At 55.7% G+C, this 11,210-nt stretch overlaps 1 protein-coding gene across 1 annotated transcript; it reads right to left on the minus strand.

Annotated features, from left to right (window-relative positions):
* Positions 1 to 269: 269 nt before the first annotated feature.
* On the minus strand, positions 270 to 10,543 carry LOC138286691 (tubulin alpha-1A chain-like). Its single transcript, XM_069227176.1, has 4 exons — positions 10,463 to 10,543; positions 7,062 to 7,284; positions 2,622 to 2,770; positions 270 to 1,329 (listed from the first exon to the last, which is right to left on the minus strand). Exons 1-4 carry the CDS (start codon positions 10,463 to 10,465, stop codon positions 355 to 357), a joined length of 1,350 nt encoding a protein of 449 aa, XP_069083277.1. The 5' UTR covers positions 10,466 to 10,543; the 3' UTR covers positions 270 to 354.
* Between the last annotated feature and the right edge of the window lie 667 nt (positions 10,544 to 11,210).

The raw sequence follows: 11,210 nt of genomic DNA on the forward strand, positions 1-11,210 counted from the left end.
TGGTGGGCTCTTCCCAGCCAATCCTGAAGCTGCTCCCAGCAGCGTCAGGATTGGCCGCTGGCCAGGCTGGGATCCCGAGCCTGCAGCCTGTCTGCAGGAGAGGAGCAGCGCGGTGGTGACAGCAGTGACGACGATTCAGGTAAGTTTTTTTTTTTATTAATTGCCCCTCCCGTGCGCAGCATCTGCCCCTTGTTTGCACGGCGAGTCGCTCCTGACAACCAGATGGTTTCTCTCACACAATTAAAAAAATGCACCACTGAACAAGCACATAAATAATAAATCTTTTATTCAAAATATAGCTCTGCTGTTTGTTGAAAACAGATTCTCAGTGCAAGAAGAACAATTCTGACATTTCTAATACTCCTCACCCTCCTCTTCTCCTTCCACGCTGTCGGTTCCCACCTCTTCATAATCCTTCTCCAGGGCGGCCATGTCCTCCCGGGCCTCGGAGAACTCTCCTTCCTCCATCCCCTCACCCACATACCAGTGGACAAAGGCTCGCTTCGCATACATCAGGTCAAACTTGTGGTCCAAGCGAGCCCAGGCCTCGGCGATGGCTGTGGTGTTGCTCAACATGCACACCGCACGCTGCACCTTGGCCAGATCCCCACCGGGCACCACGGTGGGAGGCTGGTAGTTAATACCAACTTTGAAACCAGTTGGGCACCAGTCCACAAACTGGATGGTACGTTTGGTCTTGATGGTGGCAATGGCAGCGTTGACATCTTTGGGCACCACATCGCCACGGTATAGCAGGCAGCAAGCCATGTACTTACCATGGCGCGGGTCACATTTCACCATCTGGTTTGCGGGCTCAAAGCAAGCATTGGTGATCTCGGAGACTGAAAGCTGCTCGTGGTAGGCTTTCTCTGCAGAGATCACTGGGGCATAGGTGGCCAGGGGGAAGTGAATACGGGGATAGGGCACCAAGTTGGTCTGGAACTCGGTGAGGTCAACATTGAGGGCACCATCGAACCGGAGAGAGGCTGTGATGGAGGACACAATCTGGCCGATCAGACGATTGAGGTTGGTGTAGGTCGGACGCTCAATGTCCAGGTTCCTTCTGCAGATGTCGTAGATGGCCTCGTTGTCCACCATGAAGGCGCAGTCCGAATGCTCCAGGGTGGTGTGAGTGGTCAGGATGGAGTTATAGGGTTCAACCACAGCGGTGGAGATCTGCGGAGCTGGGTAGATGGAAAACTCCAGCTTTGACTTCTTGCCGTAGTCAACAGACAGACGTTCCATCAGCAAGGAGGTGAAACCAGAGCCGGTGCCGCCACCGAAGCTGTGGAAGATGAGGAAACCTTGGAGACCTGTGCACTGGTCAGCCTGTGGGAATGAGAAGAAGAAGAGGTTAGTATATGGATAAGAGACCTTGGAACGTGGACAATACCTTTCTAGTGATGGAGAATCATGTCGGAAGACCTCCTGTGTCACTGTGGCCTGCTGTGCTCCTGATGTTCGTATTACTTTATCAGGGTTCTACTTAAAGTCTTGTACCTGTGAGGGACCCACCAGTTGACAAGGGTTCTTCCAATACTTAACGCACCTCTTGATGCAATAGAAAGTCCCCCTCCCTTCTTTGAACCCAGCTTCTTGACTTCACTCCTTGAGTTGGGACTTTATAGTGCTCTCCTGCCTCTGCTAGGCTTGAGCAGGCTTACCCTGAATGATGGTTTCTTGTTTTAGATCCTAACATAAACGATTCTAGCCAGCCCTACTGATCTTCTCCACATTGAACATTAATATAGGAACTTTTAGGACTGCTGTGTTAAACCCTCTTCTCTAGTTGCTGCGAGCCTTGGTTGAAGGATTTATCCACCAATAGATCACGGAAAAGCAAGAAGTAGTTTGACTCTCAGTCGCGAAGGTGACTGAACAAAATCTGTTAAGACATGGAGTTGGGGAGGATCAGCAGGTGAGGGGGGCAAGAGCATTGAACAGACTGAACACTGTAGCCAGGTTCTGGGAAAGAGTGCACAACTGCCAGAAGGTTGAAATAAAGGGCATTGTTAGTACCTGGATATTGCACAAAAGGCTACCTTTCTGCCTGAATGTTCAATAAAATGACCATATAAATATAGCATAAAATGGCTACCTTTCTGCCTGAATGTTTAATAAAATTACTATATAGATATTGCATAAAATGGCTACCTTTCTGCCTTAATGTTGCATAACATGACTATATAGACATTGCATAAAAAAGACTATAAAATGGCTACCTTTCTGCCTGAATGTTGCATAAAATGGCTATATAAATATAGCATAAAATGGCTGCCTGCCTGAATATTGCACAATATGGCTGCCTGATTGCCTCAATATGGCACAAATGGCTTTTGTAAGCCTGAATATTGCACAAAATGGCTCCCTTTCTAGCTGATGTTGCATTAAATTACTATATAAATATCGCTTAAAATGGCTGCCGCCTGAATACTACACAAGAGGGCTGCCCGCACTGTCACATCGCCTGGCTTGCTACCGCACAAGGGGACGGATGTTTGAGTTGATGTCAGTATAGGGTGCTGGAACAGCACCTGCACCATACAAGGAGGAGCACAGCACCTGCATCACAGAGAACAGGGACCCAGAGTAATCCATGAACTAGCTATAAGGGCACATACCAGTTTCCGGATCCGGTCCAGCACCAGGTCGATGATCTCCTTGCCGATGGTGTAGTGCCCACGGGCGTAGTTGTTGGCTGCATCCTCCTTGCCGGTGATGAGCTGCTCGGGGTGGAAGAGCTGGCGGTACGTGCCCGTCCGAACCTCATCTGAAAGGGAACAGTTAAAAATACGAAGGTGTCACTGCACAGCCTGCTCTGGGGTCTGCTAGTGTCTACCTGGTGGTGCACAACCCTTCCTTACCCATTGCAAACCCAGACTACTAGCATTGGCGCCCTAGACTGGGGCCATGGAGTGGAGACCCCGGAGGCGGGGAGCATTTCTACCCTACTAATAATGGCACCCGAGAATGTAGCCATGGAGTGGAGACCCTAGAGGCGGGGAGCATTTCTACCCTGCTAGCAATGGCACCCTAGACCGGGGCCATGGAGTGGAGACCCCAGAGGCGGGGAGCATTTCTACCCCACTAGCAATGGCTCCCTAGAATGTGGCCATGGAGTGGAGACCCCAGGAGGCAGGAAGCATTTCTACCCTGCTAGCAATGGCACCCTAGACTGGGGCCATGGAGTGGAGACCCCAGAGGCGGGGAGCATTTCTACCCTGCTAGCATTGGCACCCTAGACTGGGGCCATGGAGTGGAGACCCCGGAGGCGGGGAACATTTCTACCCTACTAATAATGGCACCCGAGAATGTGGCCATGGAGTGGAGACCATAGAGGCGGGGAGCATTTCTACCCTGCTAGCAATGGCACCCTAGACTGGGGCCATGGAGTGGAGACTCCAGAGGCGGGGAGCATTTCTACCCTACTAACAATAGCACCCTAGAATGTGGCCATGGAGTGGAGACCCCAGGAGGCAGGGAGCACTTCTACCCTGCTAGCAATGGCACCCTAGAATGTGGCCATGGAGTGGAGACCCCAGAGGCGGGGAGCATTTCTACCCTGCTAGCAATGGCACCCGAGAATGTGGCCATGGAGTGGAGACCCCAGAGGCGGGGAGCATTTCTACTCTACTAACAATGGCACCCTAGAATGTGGCCATGGAGTGGAGACCCCAGGAGGCAGGGAGCATTTCTTCCCTGCTAGCAATGGCACCTGAGAATGTGGCCATGGAGTGGAGACCCCAGGAGGCGGGGAGCATTTGTACCCCACTAGCAATGGCTCCCTAGAATGTGGTCATGGAGTGGAGACTCCAGAGGCGGGGAACCTTTCTACCCTGCTTGCATTGGCACCCTAGAACGTGGCAATGGAGTGGAGACCCCAGAGGCGGGAGCATTTCTACTCTACTAACAATGGCACCCTAGAATGTGGCCATGGAGAGGAGCTACCAGGAGGCAGGGAGCATTTCTACCCTGCTAGCAATGGCACCCAAGAATGTGGCCATGCAGTGGAGACCCCAGGAGACGCAGAGCATTTATACCCTGCTAGCATTGGCACCCTAGAACGTGGCCATGGAGTGGAGACCCCAGAGGCGGGGAGCATTTCTACTCTACTAACAATGGCACCCTAGAATGTGGCCATGGAGAGGAGACCCCAGGAGGCAGGGAGCATTTCTACCCTGCTAGCAATGGCACCCAAGAATGTGGCCATGCAGTGGAGACCCCAGGAGGCGGGGAGCATTTATACCCTGCTAGCAATGGCACCCGAGAATGTGGCCATGGAGTGGAGACCCCAGGAGGCGGGAAGCATTTCTACCCTGCTAGCATTGGCACCCTAGACTGGGGACATGGAGTGGAGACCCCGGAGGCGGGGAGCATTTCTACCCTACTAATAATGGCACCGGAGAATGTGGCCATGGAGTGGAGACCCCAGAGACAGGGAACATTTCTACCCTGCTAGCAATGGTACCCTAGACTGGGGCCATGGAGTGGAGACCCCAGAGGCAGGGAGCATTTCTACCCTACTAACAATGGCACCCTAGAATGTGGCCATGGAGTGGAGACCCCAGGAGGCAGGGAGCATTTCTACCCTGCTAGCAATGGCACCCTAGACTGGGGCCATGGAGTGGAGACCCCGGAGGCGGGGAGCATTTCTACCCTACTAATAATGGCACCCGAGAATGTGGCCATGGAGTGGAGACCCTAGAGACGGGGAGCATTTCTACCCTGCTAGCAATGGCACCCTAGACCGGGGCCATGGAGTGGAGACCCCAGAGGCGGGGAGCATTTCTACCCCACTAGCAATGTCTCCCTAGAATGTGGCCATGGAGTGGAGACCCCAGGAGGCAGGGAGCATTTCTACCCTGCTAGCAATGGCACCCTAGACTGGGGCCATGGAGTGGAGACCCCAGAGGCGGGGAGCATTTCTACCCTGCTAGCATTGGCACCCTAGACTGGGGCCATGGAGTGGAGACCCCGGAGGCGGGGAACATTTCTACCCTACTAATAATGGCACCCGAGAATGTGGCCATGGAGTGGAGACCCTAGAGGCAGGGAGCATTTCTACCCTGCTAGCAATGGCACCCTAGACTGGGGCCATGGAGGGGAGACTCCAGAGGCGGGGAGCATTTCTACCCTACTAACAATAGCACCCTAGAATGTGGCCATGGAGTGGAGACCCCAGGAGGCAGAGAGCATTTCTACCCTTCTAGCAATGGCACCCTAGAATGTGGCCATGGAGTGGAGACCCCAGAGGCGGGGAGCATTTCTACCCTGCTAGCAATGGCACCCGAGAATGTGGCCATGGAGTGGAGACCCCAGAGGCGGGGAGCATTTCTTCTCTACTAACAATGGTACCCTAGAATGTGGCCATGGAGTGGAGACCCCAGGAGGCAGGGAGGATTTCTTCCCTGCTAGCAATGGCACCCGAGAATGTGGCCATGGAGTGGAGACCCCAGGAGGCGGGGAGCATTTGTACCCCACTAGCAATGGCTCCCTAGAATGTGGCCATGGAGTGGAGACCCCAGAGGCGGGGAGCATTTCTACTCTACTAACAATGGCACCCTAGAATGTGGCCATGGAGTGGAGACCCCAGGAGGCAGGGAGCATTTCTTCCCTGCTAGCAATGGCACCCGAGAATGTGGCCATGGAGTGGAGACCCCAGGAGGCGGGGAGCATTTGTACCCCACTAGCAATGGCTCCCTAGAATGTGGTCATGGAGTGGAGACTCCAGAGGCGGGGAGCATTTCTACCCTGCTTGCATTGGCACTCTAGAACGTGGCAATGGAGTGGAGACCCCAGAGGCGGGAGCATTTCTACTCTACTAACAATGGCACCCTAGAATGTGGCCATGGAGAGGAGACCCCAGGAGGCAGGGAGCATTTCTACCCTGCTAGCAACGGCACCCAAGAATGTGGCCATGGAGTGGAGACCCCGGAGGCGGGGAGCATTTCTACCCTGCTAGCAATGGCACCCAAGAATGTGGCCATGGAGTGGAGACCCCAGGAGGCGGGGAGCATTTCTACCCTGCTAGCATTGGCACCCTAGAATGTGGCCATGGAGTGGAGACCCCGGAGGCGGGGAGCATTTATACCCTGCCAGCAATGGCACCCGAGAATGTGGCCATGGAGTGGAGACCCCAGGAGGCGGGGATCATTTGTACCCCACTAGCAATGGCTCCCTAGAATGTGGTCATGGAGTGGAGACTCCAGAGGCGGGGAGCATTTCTACCCTGCTTGCATTGGCACCCTAGAACGTGGCAATGGAGTGGAGACCCCAGAGGCGGGGAGCATTTCTACCCTGCTAGCAATGGCTCCCTAGAATGTGGCCATGGAGTGGAGACCCCAGAGGCGGGGAGCATTTCTACCCTGCTAGCAATGGCACCCGAGAATGTGGCCATGCAGTGGAGACCCCAGAGGCGGGGAGCATTTCTACTCTACTAACAATGGCACCCTAGAATGTGGCCATGGAGTGGAGACCCCAGGAGGCAGGGAGCATTTCTTCCCTGCTAGCAATGGCACCCGAGAATGTGGCCATGGAGTGGAGACCCCAGGAGGCGGGGAGCATTTGTACCCCACTAGCAATGGCTCCCTAGAATGTGGCCATGGAGTGGAGACCCCAGGAGGCAGAGAGCATTTCTACCCTTCTAGCAATGGCACCCTAGAATGTGGCCATGGAGTGGAGACCCCAGAGGCGGGGAGCATTTCTACCCTGCTAGCAATGGCTCCCTAGAATGTGGCCATGGAGTGGAGACCCCAGAGGCGGGGAGCATTTCTACCCTGCTAGCAATGGCACCCAAGAATGTGGCCATGCAGTGGAGACCCCAGGAGGCGGGGAGCATTTCTACCCGGCTAGCAATGGCACCCTAGAATGTGGCCCTGGAGAGGAGACCCAGGAGGCGGGGAGCATTTCTACCCCGCTAGCACTCACCAATCACCTTGAGTTCCCACCTGGCCCATGGGCACAGAGGTGACCACTGACACCCACCGACTCACAGATCACTGTTGGCTCCATACCCAGCCCATTGGCACAGTGAGGTGGCCACTGCCGCACCCTGTACTCACCGATCACCGTGGGCTCCAGGTCCACAAAGACTGCCCGTGGCACGTGCTTCCCGGCCCCCGTCTCGCTGAAGAAGGTGTTGAAGGAGTCGTCGCCTCCCCCGATGGTCTTGTCGCTGGGCATCTGTCCGTCCGGCTGGATGCCATGCTCCAGGCAGTACAGCTCCCAGCAGGCATTGCCAATCTGGACCCCGGCCTGGCCGACGTGGATGGAGATGCACTCGCGCTGGGGGGAGAGAGGCGCGTTACCGGGGGGCTGCGGGTGCAGGAGGGACCTGCGTCCAGGGCGAGTTCAGGTGGCAAGTGACGGGGCCCTGGGGAGGGCGGTGAGGGGTGGGAAGAGGGGCCAGTGAGGATGATGCTGAGGGACAGGATTGAGGGACCCTCCATGGAGGGAAGAGGAGGCACTGAGGAAGAACTGCTGAGGGACAGAATTGAGGGACACTCCATGGAGGGAAGAGGAGGCCCTGCTGAAGAACTCAATGAGGGACAGCATTGAGGGACACTCCATGGAGGGAAGAGGAGGCCCTGCGGAAGAACTCAATGAGGGACAGCATTGAGTGACACTCCATGGAGGGAAGAGGAGGCCCTGAGGAAGAACTCAATGAGGGACAGCATTGAGGGACACTCCATGGAGGGAAGAGGAGGCCCTGCGGAAGAACTCAATGAGGGACAGCATTGAGTGACACTCCATGGAGGGAAGAGGAGGCCCTGAGGAAGAACTGCTGAGGGACAGCATTGAGGGACCCTCCATGGAGGCAAGAGGAGGCCCTGAGGAAGAATTCAATGAGGGAATGGATTGAGGGACCCTCCATGGAGGCAAGAGGAGGCCCTGAGGAAGAACTGCTGAGGGACGGGATTGAGGGACACTCCATGGAGGGAAGGGGAGACCTGCAGAAGAAGTGCTGAGGGACAGAATTGAGGGACACTCCATGGAGGGAAGAGGAAGCCCTGAGAAAGAACTGCTGAGGGACAGCATTGAGGGACACTCCATGGAGGGAAGAGGAGGCCCTGAGGAAGAACTCAATGAGGGAAAGGATTGAGGGACACTCAGTGAAGGGAAGAGGAAGCCCTGAGGAAGAACTCAATGAGGGACAGGATTGAGGGACACTCCATGGAGGGAAGAGGAGGCCCTGAGGAAGAACTCAATGAGGGACAGGATTGAGGGACACTCCATGGAGGGAAGAGGAGGCCCTGAGGAAGAACTGCTGAGGGTCAGCATTGAGGGACACTCCATGGAGGGAAGAGGAGGCCCTGAGGAAGAACTCAATGAGGGACAGGATTGAGGGACACTCCATGGAGAAGACAGGGCCATGCGAGGGAAGGGGCTCCATGAGGGAGAAGAGGTCTGTCTGTGCACCCGACCTCACCTGGCTCACACTAGGTGGGTGGAGGTCACACGTGGAACAGTTTGAGCAAGAGAGCACATGGCCGCTTCACAGAGCTCCGGAGAAGACCAGGGCAGAGGGCAGCCTGCTGGGGAGGAGGGGGCAACCCTTGCCACCTGTGCACTGGTTGTGGTGACCGTGCCCAGCAGCACTGCTCTGGGGATGGGCCTGTGCATCTAGTCAGTGCTGGTGGAGTATGCCTGCACTTCCGGTCTGTGGTTGGTGGCGTGTCCCTGTACTTCCGGTTGGAGTACTGGCACTGTACTTCCGGTCTGTGGTTGATGGAGTGAGCCTGTACTTCCAGGTGCTGGAGTGGCCCTATACTTCCGGTTAGTGCCTGGTGGGCTGAGGTATATAAATCAGCAGGTACAGAGAGGTACAGATACATAGAGGTACAGACATCAGCAAGTACAGATAGGTACAGGCATCAGCAGGTACAGAGAGGTACAGACACCAGCAGTTACAGAGAGGTACAGGCATCAGCAGGTACAGAGAGGTACAGATACATAGAGGTACAGACATCAGCAGGTACAGATAGGTACAGGCATCAGCAGGTACAGAGAGGTACAGACACCAGCAGTTACAGAGAGGTACAGGCATCAGCAGGTACAGAGAGGTACAGATACATAGAGGTACAGACATCAGCAGGTACAGATAGGTACAGGCATCAGCAGGTACAGAGAGGTACAGGCATCAGCAGGTACAGATAGGTACAGGCATCAGCAGGTACAGAGAGGTACAGACACCAGCAGTTACAGAGAGGTACAGACACCAGCAGTTACAGAGAGATACAGGCATCAGAAGGTACAAGGAGGTACAGACAGCAGGTACAGAGAGATACAGGCATCAGCAGGTACAAAGAGTTACAGACAGCAGTACAGAGAGGTGCAGACATCAGAAAGTACAGAGAGATACAGACATCAGCAAGTACAGAGAGGTACACGCATCAGAAGGTACAGAGAGGTACAGACAGCAGGTACAGAGAGATACAGGCATCAGCAGGTACAGAGAGGTACAGATACATAGAGGTACAGACATCAGCAGGTACAGAGAGGTACCAGCATCAGCAGGTACAGAGAGGTACAGACAGCAGTTACAGAGAGATACAGGCATCAGCAGGTACAAAAAGGTACAGAAAGCAGGTACAGAGAGGTACAGACATCAGCAGGTACAGAGAGATACAGACACCAGCAAGTACAGAGAGGTACATGCAGCAGCAGGTACAGAGAGATACAGGCATCAGCAGGTACAAAGAGGTACAGACAGCAGGTACAGAGAGGTACAGACATCAGCAGGTACAGAGAGATACAGACACCAGCAAGTACAGAGAGGTACATGCAGCAGCAGGTACAGAGGAGTACAGGCATCAGAAGGTACAGGGAGGCACAACCGGGCACAGAGAGGCACAGCCAGGTGCAGTGAGGCACAGCCAGGTACAGAAGGTACAGGGAAGTACAGCCAGGCACAGGGAGGCACAGTTGAGTACAGAGAGTTACCGCCAGGTACAGAAAGGCACAGCCGGGCACAAGGAGGTACAAGGAGGCACAAGGAGGTACAGAGGGGCACAGACAGATACAGAGAGGTAGAGGGAGGCACAGTCAGCTGGGGTGAGGCACAGAAGGTACAGGGAGGTACAGGGAGACACAGCCTGGTGCAGCGAGGCACAGAAGGTAGAACGAGGCACAGCAGGGCACAGGGGGGTACAGCACGTACAGAGAGGCACAGAAGGTACAGGGCGGCTGAAGCTGCGTACAAAAAGTAGATGGGGGCTCGGGCCGGGTACAGAAGGTACAGAGAGGGTCAGGTCGGGAACAGAAGGTACAGGGAGACCCAGGCCGGGCGCAGAAGGTACAGGGAGACTCAGGCCGGGCACAGAGAGGCTCGGGCCGGGTACAGAAGGTACAGAGAGGCACAGGCCGGAAACAGAAGGTACAGGGAGACTCGGGCCGGATAGAGAAGGTACAGGGAGACTCAGGCCGGATAGAGAAGGTACAGGGAGGCTCAGGGCAGACTCACCATCTTGCTCGGGCTGCTGAAGTCTTCGATCCGACAGCTAGGACTCGGAGGACGAAGGGTGCCCGGTGCCCGCTGCCCGGCCCCTTATATCCGCCCCGTGTGTTGTTGGTTACCGCAGGCATGGAGACCGCGCTGCTGGTGGTACCTGGCAACAGGTGAGTCCTGCAGGGAGACCTGGAAACTGCAAACACCGGGAGGCGGGGGGTGCAGTGTGGTAAACACCCTTCTGACTGACGCCTGGGGGGGCAGGCGGGGGCAGTGTGGTAAACGGTCTCCTGGAGCCTGGTGGGCAGGCGGGGGTGCAGTGTGGTAAACACGGTCTCCTGGAGCCTACGAGGTGAGGTGAGGGGGCTGCAGTGTGGTAAACACTGTCTCCTGCAGCCTGGGATACAGGCGGGGTGCTATGTGGTAAACACTGTCTCCTGGAGCCTGGGCGGGTAGACGGGGGGTGCAATGTGGTAAACACGGTCTCCTGCAGCCTGGGATACAGGCGGGGTGCTATGTGGTAAACACTGTCTCCTGGAGCCTGGGCGGGTAGACGGGGGGTGCAATGTGGTAAACACGGTCTCCTGGAGCCTGGGATACAGGCGGGGTGCTATGAGGTAAACACTGTCTCCTGGAGCCTGGGCGGGTAGACGGGGGGTGCAATGTGGTAAACACGGTCTCCTGGAGCGTGGGGGGGTAGACGTGGGTGCAGTGTGGTAAACACGGTCTCCTGGTGCCAGTGAGGCCGGTGGGGGGCAGGGCC

This window comes from Pleurodeles waltl, chromosome 3_2, assembly GCF_031143425.1.
Source record: "Pleurodeles waltl isolate 20211129_DDA chromosome 3_2, aPleWal1.hap1.20221129, whole genome shotgun sequence".
Classification (NCBI taxonomy): Eukaryota; Metazoa; Chordata; class Amphibia; order Caudata; family Salamandridae; genus Pleurodeles; species Pleurodeles waltl.

Coding starts and splice junctions, on each gene's coding strand:
- LOC138286691 (XM_069227176.1), bottom strand. Junction 2,771..7,061: donor CCTGGAGCCCACGGTGATCG/GTGAGTACAGGG, acceptor GTTCCCTTTCAG/ATGAGGTTCGGACGGGCACG. Junction 1,330..2,621: donor TGGACCGGATCCGGAAACTG/GTATGTGCCCTT, acceptor TCATTCCCACAG/GCTGACCAGTGCACAGGTCT.